The sequence below is a fragment of the Talpa occidentalis genome, unplaced genomic scaffold (assembly GCF_014898055.3).
Source record: "Talpa occidentalis isolate TD23 unplaced genomic scaffold, MPIMG_talOcc4v2.1 talOcc4.9, whole genome shotgun sequence".
Classification (NCBI taxonomy): domain Eukaryota; kingdom Metazoa; phylum Chordata; class Mammalia; order Eulipotyphla; family Talpidae; genus Talpa; species Talpa occidentalis.
In genome coordinates, this window is record NW_023605305.1 from 95,430,437 (window position 1) to 95,446,274 (window position 15,838).

Here is a 15,838-nt window from a genome sequence, read left to right on the forward strand (position 1 = left end):
TATATATAAACTCATATTTTGAGTCTGAACATTTATAATCTCATGGTAATGGGTTTGATGTGGTAATATGTTATATATAAAATAGTAATTTGTATAGATGAGAAATGTTATGTGTTTCCATTTTGTTGTTGTTGCCGTAAGAAGATTTGTGTGTATTTTTAAAACTCTGCCAACACCTGAACATAATGTTGATACTGGTCATCGCCAATTATCTGTATTTGCTGATATTTTTACCTATTCTGTTTCGTGATTTTATAACCTAACTGGAATTTGAGCTCTTCTATACATTCATTTTAATTAACATATAGATAAATATCTATGTAGTTTTTTTTTTTTTAAGGGCTTGTTTGGGGCTAATTTTAAATTAAACTTAAATTTGATATACTTCTTTTGTAATGGGTGTATTTAAAAAAACTGAACTTTCCAGAAAGTGATTTTTTTAATGATTTAGATTCTCTTTTCAGGGCCCAGCACTGGAGGATTTCAGTCATCTGCCACCAGAACAGAGACGTAAAAAGCTACAGCAACGCATTGATGAACTTAACAGAGAACTACAAAAAGAATCAGACCAAAAGTATTTTTACATTAAGTCCTCTCCACTATTTTTATTCCAATTAGGGTCTGCTTTGAATGATGTTATTTAAATATTTTGTATAAAAGGTTTAAAAATCATATATCCTAATTGAAACATCTTTTGAGGGGAAAAATATACAACTGAACTTGGAAATTTTTACGGTTGTGGTGTCATTAGAGTTTTTTAGGTTGCAGATTACTTATTGGATGCTAAAAGTATATTTTTATGCCTTCCATGAATTTGCAAAATAGTTTGATGATTTATCAAGAGTAGTTTCACCAGCACTAACCATCTCGTATACTATGATGAATTTTCATTTTACTTTGGTGTATAAATGAAGTACAATAGAAATCTATGGCTGTACTCATTTTGTTAGCAGCAAAATATATTGGCAAGCAGTGCTTGATAACTTAAGACTTCAGATTCATTCACTCAGTTTTAGTTTTTTTTTTTTTTCAATTTTACAAAAGGTTTCCTTTACTTCAGCTTTTTTTAAAAGATTGATTTATTTATGCATACAAGAGCTGGGGTACAGGCCAGAGATGCAGGGGTGAGAGGATTCACTAGAGACAGAGTGGGGAACAGAACACAGGCAGACTGACTGAAATACACTGCTGAGGGGAGCAGCGGGCGAGACAGGAAAGGTCTGCTTTGCCATGTGGGTTTCTCTCTGGCCAGACAAGAATCGAATTCGTGTTGCAGAGGCTGCGGATTGCTTCATAGTGCAGTGCTTAACCCCTTGCGCCACCAGGGAGGCCCTGCTTCAGCTTTGTTTTAGTGGACATAGAGAGTTGTGATGAATAGTTATTACAATGGTTTGATGACTTGCTGTCTACTTTTAAACTGAAGGTAAAATTGGAACTTAAAACTCTGGCACATGTGTTGAAAGTTTTGATAGTAAGACTTGTGCATCAAATGAGATGGGGTGCTTAATCATAAATGAAATATTGCATACAGTTGATTCTTACTATTTTTGGTAATTGTAGCTTGTAAATTCACTGTGAACACTGAATTAGCATATATTGAAATGGTAAATATAGGTTTGGGTTCCAGTTTAGCCTCTGGTCACAACATTTTCATCAATCAGTATATAATTTTGTTTTATGTGTGTAGAAACACATAAAGGCACATTATTTAATATAGTTGAATTATTAACTTGAACTCAGGGGCAGTAACACAATAACTCATGTGTGAACAAAACTTATCTAACACATGTATTTTCTGTAAGGCATCTCACAGCCTTCTTGAGCTCTGGTTGCTGTCTGGTCCCACATGGAGTATAGACCTCTCCTGCCACGCCTGCTGCTCCCCTCAGCAGTGTATTGCGTCGGTCTGCCTGTTCTGTTCCCCACTCTGGCTCTGGTGAATTCTCTTACCCTCCCACACTTCTGACTGTACCCAGTGCTTGTATGTATAAATAAATATTTTTTTAAAAAAAGAATGGATTATATAGGAAATACATTGAGTCAGGGAGATCATTTAGGTAGGGGCCTTTATAATATCCAGGTAAGGGATGCAGAGGGCCTGCATTAAGACTTGAGAATAGAAAGGAAGACTAGATTTAAAAATCATTTCAATGACTAAATAGGTCAGCATTTATACCTGGTTGGATGTCTGAGAGGAGAAAAATGAAGGCATTGAAAAAATATCGGTCTTCTAGTTCAAAAGAATGATAGACTTAATTGAAACAGAGAAAAATTAATAATTGTATTTATGTTGATTTTTTTAAATATGTGAAAAATCCACATGGAAGTAGCCAGTTGGTTTTGGAAATTAGATCTAGAACTTAAAGAGGACTGGAGATATATTTTTGAGAATTATGTGAATATAGGTGATGTTAAAATAATGTCAATTGTATCTCAAAACTGGAGAGAGGAGGAAATGAGTTCATCCTCATAAAGGAGGAATGTAGGATGAGATGAGAAGAAACATTCATCATTTTATGTGCCCCCACACACAGAGGAACCAGTGAAGGAGTTATAAAACAGTAGAGATGAGAAGGGAAAACAAAATGTACTCTCTAGGAGATAAAGAAGGAAAGGAGATTTAAGGCGTGCTAGTTGATAATGTCAGATGTAAGAGAGGGAAGGAGAGCTGAGGCATAACTTACTGTAATGTGATTAGAGAAGTGAAGAGGAGATGAATGGATTTTGAGGGAGAAGGGCAGGTGAAAGATGGCATTCCTATTTCTAGCATGATGAGTGGGAGGAGGATGATGCTGTGAACTAAGATAAGGAACACTGGAATAATGTGCTGGTGGGCATAGGATGAATTTGATTTGGGACATGATAAATTTAAGACTATTGAGAAGTATTCTTCTAGCCTTTGATTAAAAGATGTGTATATATAGTCTCACTTAGGAATCAAGAAATGAGAATTACATATTTTTTAATATTCCAAATGTTTTAAAAAGACTCCCCATACATTACCAACTCTACATTACCAATTTTTTTTTAAGGTTTATTTATTTATTTATTTATTTATTTATTTATTTATACAAGCACTGGGTACAGTCAGAAGCGCGAGAGAGTGAGAGAATTCACCAGACCAGAGCGGGGAGCAGAGCAGGCAGAAGGACCGAAGTACACTGCTGAGGGGAGCAGCAGGCAGCAGGAGAGGTCTGCGTGCCATGTGGGACCCTCCGCCGGTGGCCGGGGAGCAGCCGGGGATCGAACTGGCGCTGCAGAGGCTGCGGGCAGCTTCACAACCCAGCGCTCAACCGCTGCGCCACTGGGGAGGCCCTTAGTTTTATTTATTTTTTTAAAGATTTATTTATTTATACAAGAACCGGGGTACAGGCCAGGGGCGTGGGAGGGTGAAAGGATTCACCAGAGACAGAGCAGGGAACAGAACATGCAGAGTGACGAAATACACTGCTGAGGGCGAGACAGGAGAGGTCCCCTCGCCATGTGGGACCTTCACTGGCCGGCCGGGATCAAACCCGTGCTACAGAGGCTGCGGACAGCTTCACTGCGCGGCGCTCAACTGCCTGTGCCACCAGGGGAGGCCCCCAACTTTTTTTTTAGAAGATTTATTTATTTATGCATATAAGAGCTGAGGCACAGGCTAGAGATGTGGGGGGTGAGAGGATTCACCTGAGACAGAGTGGGGAACAGAACAGGCAGACTAACTGAAATACACTGCTGATGGGAGCAGCAGGCGAGACAGGAGAGGTCTGCTGCACCATGTGGGTTGCTCCCAGGCTGGCCGGGGATCGAACTCATGTTGCAGAGGCTGCGGACTGCCTCATAGTACAGTGCTCAACCCTTTGCGCCACCAGGGAGGCCACATTACCAACTTTATACAGGTGATCTTTAATCATGTAATGTTTGACCAAACTTAGAAGAGATACAACTCTAAGATTAGGCTGCATGCTAAAATCAGATGAAGCTCTTACCTAGTAACTTAGGAAATGAATATCTAATTCTACGATTTTCTTATTTTCAGAGAAGCACTAAACAAAATGAAAGATGTGTATGAGAAAAATCCACAAATGGGGGACCCAGGGAGTTTGCAGCCTAAATTAGCAGAGACTATGAATAACATTGACCGCCTGAGAATGGAAATCCACAAGAATGAGGTAGATTTGTGCTTTAGCAGTTATCTAAGATAATCCATTTTTATAAACTATTATGATTAGTTTTTCTTGGGATTACCTTGAAAAATTTAATTTTACGATTTATGATTTAAAAGTAAGATATCATCGTATACATAATCTTTAGAATTAGTATGTTGGCTTTTTTTTGTTTAAAACTACATTTATACTATCAGCTGCAAAGTTGATCACTAGCCAAATTGGAATAAAGGTTTTGCTGAGAATTACATAATCATAAAATCTTAAAGCACGTTTTAAATGTAGAACATCTCATGGTCTTTCAAAAATACTTGCTTAGTTCAGTTTTACTTATTTTTTCCCCAAGGCTTGGCTCTCTGAAGTTGAAGGCAAAACGGGTGGGAGAGGAGACAGAAGACATAGCAGTGACATAAATCATCTTGTAACACAAGGACGAGAAAGGTCATTTTATTTGTATATTGCATTTATTTGTATATTGCATTTTATTTGTATATTGTCTTTTACCCAGATTTTCTTCCACTGTTGTCTATAGCTTCATACAGTTCTTCTTTCTTTAACAAGTTTGTCTTTTCTTCTATTTCTTTATAATCGCTACAGGTGAAGTGTGAGATTTCATATTGTTACTCAGTTGTATTATATTATGCATCTGAAAACAGAAAATTATTAAGAGTTACAGTTTGGGAGGATAGTTTCCTCAGATCTGGGAAGGTTTAGATGGAGCTTGGTAGCTTATGCTGAAGAAATATTTAATTGTCACATCGTTCAAAATTTGGTGAAGAAAAATAATGTGTGTTTAGTTTGAACCACAGCTTCCAAAAGCCATTTTGCTGTTTTCATACTATTTGTGGCATTTTCTCTCTCATATAATGTTTTTTTTCCCATAATCTAACAAATTAGGATTCATGTTAGAGAAGAGTATTTGAAAGCTCTAGTATTAAAGTCTTGGCTACTAATAAATTACGTGTAATTTGCAGAAGTTCATTTTTAATGCTTTTCAGTTTCCTAAAATATAGAGATTAAAATACTCATAGGATTTTTCATATATTATAAAGCATCTAGTATTAAAATACTTGGTAATAGTACTTGCTTGACAAATGTTAGCTCTTCCTTCTCTTCCTTTCTTTTATCACTGCTTGAAAGAGTACATACGTTCACTATATGGAGATACTTACAAGTACACTGTTTTTTTGTTTTTTACTTTTTAAAAGGACAGGTTATCTGTATAGTCACAGGCAGGCAGGAGAACTGAGTTTTGCCAGTACCTGCTTTTTGTTATTAAGTAATAACCTATGTTAGAATAATGTAGTCTTTCTGGTTTGTATTATTTAAGAACATGGCTTTTAGGCATACTGAAAGTGCTGCTAAATCTAATCATGTAGATTTTTCCCTTATTAAATCTTATTCGATTGTTTGATTCCTTAGCAAAATTAAAATATTTCTGTCTGATTTAAAAAAAAATTAAAAACTTTGGATTACCTGCTCTTTTTGGTTTTCTGTTACTAACTTCCCTGATAACAAGATTAGTTGGAAATTAACTTTAATTTTTAGTGACTGACTGAATACTACTTCTGTGCTGGCATAAACAAAATCAGGATTTCATCAGTTGACTTCAGGGAGTGCTTGATCTCTAGGAGCTCAGGTTATATCCCCAGGCTTCAGTTTCTCTCCCTCTCACAGTTCTGCTTTCTACTGTTTTAGCTTCATTTAAAGACTCCATATGGTGATGTCCCAAAGGTCCAGGCTAATATTCCTCCAGGATCAAGTCCAGTGGAAAAGGCAGAGAGCTTGTCTTCCAATAGTCCCAAGCTAAAGTTTTTGGCATTTCTTGTGTCTAATTGGGTTATAGGTCTACTCATAAATTCTGGCCATGTGAGTGTTTTGCTACCATGGGCCCTATAGAAACAGGACTAAGCAATTCCACATGAAGCTTGTGAACTGGACATGGACCTGGGTAGTTCCACCCCTTAAGGGATTGTAGGGTTCTTCTGCCAAAAGAAGGAATGATGAATCTGGATTATGAAAGACAAGCACTGCCTACCACATTTTTCCATTTTATCTTTGGATCTAGTGATAGACATTTATTGAATACATGCTATGTGCTTAGAATATTGTAATCTTCTGATTTTTTAATTTCAGGAAATTCAACAGAAATACATTTATTTTAGAAATAAAAATATATACACAGACAGGGCCCCCCGTGGTGGCACAGGCAGTTGAGCGCCGCACTGTGAAGCTATCATAGCTCAGTCTCTGCAGCGCCGGTTCCATCCCACATGGCGTGGCAGACCTCTCCTATCTCACCCGCTGCTCCCCTCAGCAGTGTATTTCATCAGTCTGCCTGTTCTGTTCCCTGCTCTGTCTCTGGTGAATCCTCTCACCCTCCCACGCATCTGGCCTGTACCCTGGTTCTTGTATAAATGAATAAATCTTTAAAACACACACACACACACACACAGTTCAAGAACATAATGGCTAAATTTGGAATTGTGTCAATAGTTGATTTGCTAAATTAATTCTGATGAGATCAGCTTATAGATAATATAAAAGGTTGCTGTGTTTGTGGTACTTGATTAGAGATAATTTTGTTTTACAGCCCTGAGGGAAGTTACACTGATGATGCAAACCAAGAGGTCCGTGGGCCACCTCAACAGCATAGTCACCACAATGAGTTTGATGATGAATTTGAAGATGATGATCCTTTGCCTGCTATTGGACACTGCAAGGCTATATACCCTTTTGATGGTATGGTTTTCTTAATATATTTTGATAATATTGATACCTAAAATTCTACATATATTGAGTCATAACATTTTAGTGTTCTCAGATAAATAATATAGGCAGAAATTTATAATCCTAGCTCATTAGCATAAATAGCTTTTCTTCCATATATGAATGTTAAAAAAAATTGTAGCATCTTAATATAGTTTACTATTTAATTATCAACTTTGCATAATACAGGACTCCCCTAGAGATACTACTCATTTTATATGTATGTACTTAATATAGTTGAATCAACTTAAGCATGTATTCCAACCCAGGAAGTCAGAGACTAGTAGATGTCACCTCATGTTCTTCCTTGCAGCTTGCTAACATTGAGAGATAGATATGGGCAAATGGCATAGCTAAATGCCACCACCATATCCTGATTCTCTAGGCCACATTTTCAGGTGGTAGGAAAAAGTGGTAGCTTGTGACTATGCTATCTTTTTCCCTGTGATAGTTAAACAGCCTTGTGAGCAGAGGAAGGTATTATTGTGACCCTCCTATACATTTTTAGTCAGCCTTCTCTCAGACTGTGAAAAATCCTTTTCCTCAACTCACAGAGAAGCAGAATAATAATGTAATAATGTCACCAGTGAGTTCTAGTAAAATGGTAAATGATAAGATCCTCTTGTTTTTGCTTTAAAATTTAAGTTTTTATTTATTCCTCATTCTGAAAAAATCCATTAAATAGGATCTTGGTATAATGGAATCTGGAGAGTTAGGGAGGAATTTAACATATGCTAAATGAAGATGCATTTGTGAAAATTGTTACTGCTAACAATTTTGGGGATGGGGAGGTAAGGGAGCCCTCAGATTTTGAAGGAAGTTTATGCTTTGTGGCTGTGACCATTCTCCTTCTGCCAGAGTTGAATTTGTATTTTTCTTGCTGTTCTCTCTTTAAGCTATTTTCTTTCTTCCCACCCTTGCACAGTTACTGTTTTCCTGATCCATAAATTTTTTAGATAGCATCACCACTTAAATTTAGAAAAAGAGCTAGAATAATGAAATGGGAGTACCCTGTCAAATCATATAATGTCATTGTGGCTCAGATCCTTCATCTGTTACATGAAGGTGATATTGAGGCCAGCCTCACCAGGTTATTGTCCAGCTCAAATAAGATAATGTATATGAAAGAGCTGGGTAAACCACAAAGCAACATAAAGAGTCCGTGAGCTCATAGTTCTTAGGTACATGGAAATCTAATAGGCTTGCATGTTATTTTGTGTGTTGTATTTGTAACTTTTATTTGAAATTACTGATAAGCTTAAATTATTCTTATGCTATGAAAACTCTCATCTAGGACATAATGAAGGCACTCTGGCAATGAAGGAAGGTGAAGTTCTATACATTATTGAGGAGGACAAAGGTGATGGGTGGACAAGAGCTCGGAGACAGAATGGTGAAGAAGGCTACGTTCCCACGTCATACATAGATGTAACTCTAGAGAAAAACAGTAAAGGTGCAGTAACTTACATCTAAACTAACCAGGCAACTTTGTGACTTGTATGAAATAGGAATGATAACTTACAATTAAAACACATTCAACGGGTAGAGAAACATAAGAAAACTTAAAGAGCACCCAAGATTTATTGTTCACTATGTGAGCTGAGTGTAGGCTTGATCTTAGAGATGTGAGTAGTACCACAAGAAACTGTTGTCTTGATGCTTTACCATTTTGAGTGATGTTGGTGTGAAGCTTAATTGATGCCTTTTGCTCTATGTCCTTGCTTAAGTCTGTGTGACAAATTTGTGTTTTTCTGCCTTATAAGTCATAGAATTTGATCTATTGGGCAGAAATCCATAGATAAATTCCCTGCCTCTTGCTGCATCCCCCACCACAACCATTTTGCTTCAAAAAATAGTGATTATAGTGAATTCAAATAAGTAAAACTGCTCTGAAATGCTGTAGGAAGCTGGCTCCCCAAAGAGCAGTTTGGTGTAGGAGTTTTAGTAGTAGCTGCAATTTCCAGGAAGGAAAGTAATAGTTGGCTAATTGGAAAAAATAAGAAAATAATCGTTTCATCTTCCTCCCTATACTTAACTTTGGTTTCTTAAAGGAAGAAGACAAGTGCCTAGTACATAAATAATCTGTATAAGTGGTAGATTAGTCAAGAGTTCTGCAAAATCAACCTAGTCTAGTTTTTATGTGAGTAAGGCACCTTTTTTATGAGACCAGAAAGTATTTTTAGGATAGTGATTTTCAATAGCATATAAGCTTCTTTCCAAATTAATGCCTTTGTTTTTATCTTGAAAATCTTTTGGGAAATAATACTTCAGCCGCTATTTAGCATTTGTACATAGGAAGTAGATTCTAAATAAACTAAGAGAAATCTAGAATGTAGGAAAAGTACTGGCAGATTTTACTTTGAGCAGAAAAAAAATCGACTTCTGTGATTGACTGGGCAGGAGGAACATATATCTACTACCACTTAGGGTACGTCCTCATTTTTACTGAATAACCAATTATCAGGAAAGCATTCTTTCCAGTTAATTTTAATGAGCATTTGTTGGAAATATATACAATCAATAATTGTGCAGTGCCAGTTGTATGGGAAAGTGAGAAAGCAATTAAGAGACTGGCCTCTAATTTTGCTGTTGTTCCAAGTTTTTCTGGTATTTTCAATGACTAACAGTAAAAAATGATTTTAGAGACTTGGGATGGACACTTTAAACTGAACACCACTTTTGGTGTTACCAAAGGTCTTCAGTAATTGTTCTTTTCTTTTTCCTCCTGGACTACAGGTTCCTGAAGAGGGTTTCTGAGGAAATGGGCAAGATGTTGAAGGAGGTTACATGCAGCTGCTTTTAGGGGGAGGGTATAGAGTTGTCAGGCTCAAACAGAGTGAGAGAAGCAAGTTGCATGAGTGCATGCAGACATGATTATTTTTTTACTAACTTCATTAGCATTTCCATACATTGTTTTAAAAAAATCATAATACAAATCCTTAATTTTCTCATTCACATTTATTCACATGAAGGAAAAAAAGCCAACAGTGGCTAACCCTTTTTCCATTTACTGATGTCCGAATCAGAAAGAATGCAGAGCTGTCATTAAATTTGTTTTACATTTGATGGTCTGAACAGAACTGTCTCCATCTCAGCTCTGTTTTAATTGGCTTTTAGACCCATTGTGTGTTAGAATCCTTACCATTACCATTTGTCAGTGTCTGCCTGCGCCACCTCTGTGCTTGCTTAACATCCTGTTGCATGTGTAGAATGATTGGGCTAGATTTTTCAGGCATGTCTTTATAATCCCTTGTTCCTGTCAAAGCCTTTGTTTTGTTTTACATTTGTAGTGCAGATTACTTTGTCAAACATTTTCAGCACTAATGTTTCCATCCTAGTATTCATGTATGCTGCTATAACTTCCCCACTACAAAACATTCCAGTTTTGGCATTATGAAGAAGTAGTTTGTGAACTTGAAGTATTTATGATAAGAAAAAGAAAACACCTCTGCTCTAGTCTACAGCCCAGTTGAAAGAACTCTTTGAAATGTGATACATCTTCAGCACCTCAGTCTGGGAAGAATCTATAGTCAGCACTGAAATCCTGGCATAATAAACACAGAAGATACTCACCACCTCAAGACAAAGGACTGTTGTCAAAAGTCAGCTGCTTCCATTCAAATGCTGCCTTAAACTAGAGTGCCTAAATCTGTTGATTGCCAACACTACCACTACAGTATCCCACAAAGGGCTTTATGTGTCAGCTCAGTGCGACCTCCTTTAACTTGGCAGTGCTGCTGCAGCTGCCGATGTAGCCTCGGTAGGTGGCTTTTAGAGCTCTACCATGTATGATGGTGCATCTTCAAATTTATGCATCAAACTATAAAGACATGTCTGAGTTCATTTTACTTCGTGTTTTTATGGGAAATTTTATGGACCCTCTCTCTTCCCCCCCACCCCCGCCATTGTCTTCTAATTTGGGGTTACCATGTTCTCATTTGATTATTACAATAGTAGTCTGTTTCCAAGTAATGCTTTTGTTTGAACCAGTTAAAATTTAGTGAAACTTTGTAATGATCTTCGTGCACTTTTACTTGTAAAATGGAAATTTCTGTATGTTTATACTTGTAAATATAATTGTCCTTAGTGCCCCTATTGCTCATGTCCTGCCTCACATTTGTGATTCTGTTAATGACTTGTATCTTAACTAATTTCTTAGTGGTGTTTAATAGGGAGAGATGGGTGGGGGGTGGGGGGAATTTGTACCATGGAATCTTCACTAATTTGGTTCTTTACTGTTTTGAGAGGAGAAAGAGAATGTGAAGTGGTCTGTGTATTATTGGATTTTAAGCAATATTTTAGCTGCCGTGTGACCGCTTGACTAAATTTTTCCCAGTGTTATTTGAATCATGCTACCATTTATACTAAAGCTGAATGACAATTGTGTGAAAGTTAATGCCTTCATAAGATCGAGTATGCCCCTGTTACACAGCTGATATGTAGTGTGTTGCCTTTGAGGCTAGTAAACTGTAAAGTTTAGGTTTTGAATCTCGTTACAGGGTTATTTATATAATGTGACATTATTCAGTACTGACAGACTACATAAAGTAGTTTTAAAATCTAGTGCTATTTTTATTTTAAAGGTTAGCAATGAGGAGGAAATGTCATCTGGCTGTGTTTGTCTTCTGTACAAAACCTGAAGTGCTTCTGTTTTTTTGGCTAACAGCCACAGACACAGAGGGCAAAGTTTAAGGCTTTCTTGTAAGGACTAACTGTTCTTTTCAAGCTACTGTTTGTTTTTCTAAAAGCAGGATTTGCTTCCGTAGGAGGCAAGTTCCTTCATGTGGAATAGTGCAACCTGTATATGGGTTATTACAATAGGAAAGACATTTGTACTTGCACAGTTTAAATCATTCTTAAATTTTGAACATGTGAATTGTCCAAAAGAAATCTTTAATTTTTCAGTAATTTTTACTCTTTGTGCACATTTGATTTCTTAATGGTAAATGCTTTGTTTAAGATAGTGTTCTCTGTTGAGAATATTTTCATGGAATAAAATAGTCTTTTCATGGTCAGTTAAGGTGTATAGTGTGTGATCTCTTACTGCTGTGTGAACTAAAGAGATACGGTGATTTTGTTCTTGAATGTGTTCAATTTCAGATAATGCAAAGTAGATGACAGAGTAGTTTCATGAGTGAAAGCATGTGTGTTGGATAACCTTTTTTGCAAAGCAATTTTGGAAATTGTATACTAATTTTCATTTCTCTGTTTTTAAAGGAAAAAAACCTTTATAGTGAATTTAAATTGAGATTAATAATTTGATTTTTTTAAATCTTGTTCTACATTAGTTGTACAGATTTTGCTTTTATATCACCCATAAGAATTACTCTCTTATCAGTAGCCCGATAATCTCCATGCTAGCCAGCATTTCCTTTGCTTCTATGTTCCTTTACTTCCTGATGGTCAGAGCACCTGTGTCTGTCCGGCATTTCAAAGCATAGAAGGAGAACGTTTGCCAGAATTACATCTTTTTAGGAATTCTTTGTTCCAAAAGATTTACTTTTAAAAAGGCAAGTATGAAACTATGACTAGTAATTTTTAGAAACCTGAAAAGAGACTAAAACTCAGGACTGATCCTGAACAATGAGGGGTTACAGTTGTTCAGATGAACATTTAGACCTCCATGCCAAGCTTGGAAGTAGACACACACACAAAACAAAATAGCAGGAAAACTGTGTCAACAAAAAACTCAACACAATGAAAAGGGCTTTAACTATCTGAACTAAGATCAGGGAAGTCTAATCCTCCTTGTTAGGGAAAGATAACATACTTAATAAAATAACAAAAGGATCTAAAAACTTGTCGAAAAGGATAGTTTTTCTTTGTGAAGAAGGTATTAGTTTGGGTGAAAATATGCTAAAATCATACCAAATCTCTTTCACTGAGCTCATGCTAGGATCTACTACATTCCTGAGTATGGCCACGGTTAGTAATCTCAGAAACTACAGAAAATACAAGAGATGCCAAAAGTGGGAAAACGTAAATTGTGGAGCGTAAATTCTGAGAATTTACTTTTATATCATTTATATGATATAAAAGGTAGCTAATTTTATCAATATTTAGAAGAGAAAATAATGAGCCACTGATCTAGGTCCTATTAAGTCACATCAAATATAGCCTTATTCTTACATTTAGATCAAATGGAGAATACTATAGATGTAATGGTCTTCATTTTAGCATGATTTCAGTATTTGACAAGAAATCTTAACTTTGTTTTGTAAGATGGTGATAGCATTGCTTAAAAAGAATGGGAGCTTGCAATAAACTGATTGGGTTAATCGAGAATTTCAACCCTAGGAACATTTCTTGTGGACAATAAGTGATGAACCATAATAAATATAAATATATACTCAACTTAAGGAATAGAAAATTACCAGCTCCCTCTCCTTCCCTTATGTTGAATTTTATGTATAGTTATTTCTCTTAGCTGTACCAAGTGGGTATTTTTTCCTACACCTGATTAGCCCCTCTTGTTCTTGAGCTCTGTAATAGTGTTAGACTCTGTATGAGCAGGACTGGTAACTCAGCTTTTACGCACTGATGTCATCATAGTGAGTGCTAATTGTTGAAATATTTCCATGCTGGTTGGTGAACAGTAACTTAGAAAATCAGTAAAACTCGTGAATCATTTAAGTCCGCTATATGTGGTTTTCTCAGAAACCACACTTGACACTCAGACATTTCTGGTTTGTGCACTGGGGACAAAACTGAAGTAGGCTAACTATATATTTACTATTATTTCAGGTATTGGAATCTTCAGTGGTTTCATAAGCCTTTGGGTGGGAGAGGGATCTGGACCAAGCTGGGGAAGACTTCCTCTGTTCATCCTCCAGAGAAGTGCCTCATCCTACGTAAAGGGAGAAGACACAACTAAGCTCTGGTAGCAGCTGGGGAAGACTGGAAGGGAGTATATGGGGAGACACGGGTGTTTGGGAATATAGTTCTTTGAGGTGGCTGGCTTCTTTTTAAGTTTTGTTTTATTTGACAACTCAGCCTTGGTGGAGGATGACATGGTTTGCACTGAATAGGTGTGAGGAGAGGGACTATCCAGGACTGTTGACTATCCAGAGGAGTGTGTTCTCCTGAAAGTAATAGCACAACTCTTGCTCAGTCTCCCCTTCCCCCCCACCCCCCAATCCCCTTTCACACAGCTGGTCGTCAAGCAGGCGTATCACTTTTGTCTGTCCTCTCCACCTCCACAAATTCACCTTTACCCTCACATGCAGAAGCCCTGGGAGACTTGTGCAGTATGTGTGCGCCTCCCTGTTTTCCCCTTCTGCCTTTGTTCTCTATCATACCTGGCACCCAACCAATCAGTGGTGGTTTCCTGGTTGGCCAACGTGGAGGACACATTGGATGTGGAATAAGATAAACATGAAATGCAGGCTCCCAGTTTTGGCAGCCAAGTTATCAATCCATGCCCATTTCCCTCCACTTCTCTCTAGATGGGATCGCCTACCACTGGCTCTTTATCTATAGCCAGCACCCAGATGGTACAGTCCTGAGGTAAGATGGGGATTAGCTGTATTTTCTTGAGGTGCTAGACAGTGCTTTAGTAAATTAATGACTATTAATTGAATGAAGGAAGTCATTGTAAGGGTTTGCAGCTCTGTGTCAAATCATGGGCAGGATCTTCAGCTGGTGACAGCCATGTCAAATAAAAAATTCAACCAGTGGTCAGCGGTTCGTTTAAACAAATGATTTGGGAATGATTAGTGCAGTTCTGTTTAGTTAAAGCATTCATAAAGTTTTATTACATGGCTTGTTTAAACAATAAAAGGGATTAAATATATGATGATTCAACTTTTTTTTTGCATTGATTTATATAGTAATTTACTCGTTTGTAGATGATTTATATAGTAGCATCCCATTTGTTAAATGTCTGAAATGCATGGTATCATCTGAGACTTGCTTTTTCACTCAACATTGTTCTAAGATTGATTTATTCGTGCATAGTTCATTTTAGTGTGTATAGCATTCCATTATTTAAGTGTATATAATTTATCCACTTGCCTCTTGATGGGCATTGAGCTATTTTCTGAACTTGGCTAGTATAAACAGTGCTGCTGTGCATATTTGTGTGCATGTTTACTGCTAGAAGAGCTTCTCTAAGGACTGTACCTGGGAGTAGGATTGTCAGGCTGTGGATTACTTCAACCTTTAGTTATGCCACATTTTCCTAAGTGACTAGCATTTTTGTACTTTTAGGCTCAACACTTATGAGGCAAACATTTTAACTTTTATCAATTCAACAGATGTACAGTAACATTTCATTGTAATCTTAATTTGCTTTTCCCTGATTATTGAAGTTGAGTATCTTTTCATGTTTACTGTTTGGTTCCATTTCTGTGAAAAGACTCTTTTGCCCATTTTTACTTTGGTTGGTTGTCTTTGGAAAAGTTGTGTTAGTTTCTTCTTGTTGTGTAACACAGCTGGTTACTGTGGCTCCTTTTCTCAGGAATTTGCAGCTTAGGTATCGGCTAGGGTTGCAGTCCTCTCAAGGCTTGGCTGGGGCTGGAGAGTCCACTTCCAAGATCTTTCACGATTGTTGGCAGGATGTGGTCCTTTGCCATGTCGACCTCTTCATAGGGCTGCTCGCTGCCTGGCTTCTTGCTTTCCCAAAGTGAGTGATTCAACAGAGAAAACTCCCAAGAGGGCAGTGCAGTCACTTTATGACCTAGTCTCAGATGTGACAACCATTACTGTCAACTCTGTACTTGGTGATGCAGACCAACCCTGGTGCCTGTGTGCAGGGGTATGAATGCCAGGTGACAGAGAACACTTGGACCATCTTGGAGTTTGTGTGCCACACTGATCCTGTCGGTTTTATGTGTTGCTAATAACATTTTTCAGTTCTTTCCAGTTTTCTAGTCTATGCTATCTTTTAATGACTAGAAACTGATTTTAATGTAGATCCACTT

General features: G+C 37.2%; 1 protein-coding gene across 2 annotated transcripts in view; it reads left to right on the forward strand.

The window, feature by feature from the left end:
• The window catches only part of FNBP1L (formin binding protein 1 like), an 88,553-nt gene extending 76,616 nt beyond the window's left edge, over positions 1 to 11,937 (forward strand). The window contains exons 10-15 of one of the 2 annotated variants that reach the window (XM_037501074.1): positions 465 to 574; positions 4,022 to 4,154; positions 4,495 to 4,589; positions 6,742 to 6,890; positions 8,212 to 8,370; positions 9,654 to 11,937. In XM_037501074.1, coding sequence (XP_037356971.1) covers positions 465 to 574; positions 4,022 to 4,154; positions 4,495 to 4,589; positions 6,742 to 6,890; positions 8,212 to 8,370; positions 9,654 to 9,661 — 654 coding nt within the window. In that variant the 3' untranslated portion in view covers positions 9,662 to 11,937. Of the gene's footprint in view, positions 1 to 464; positions 575 to 4,021; positions 4,155 to 4,494; positions 4,590 to 6,741; positions 6,891 to 8,211 lie in introns of both variants that reach the window. The other variant, XM_037501073.2, reaches the window with a different exon arrangement.
• Positions 11,938 to 15,838: the final 3,901 nt, after the last annotated feature.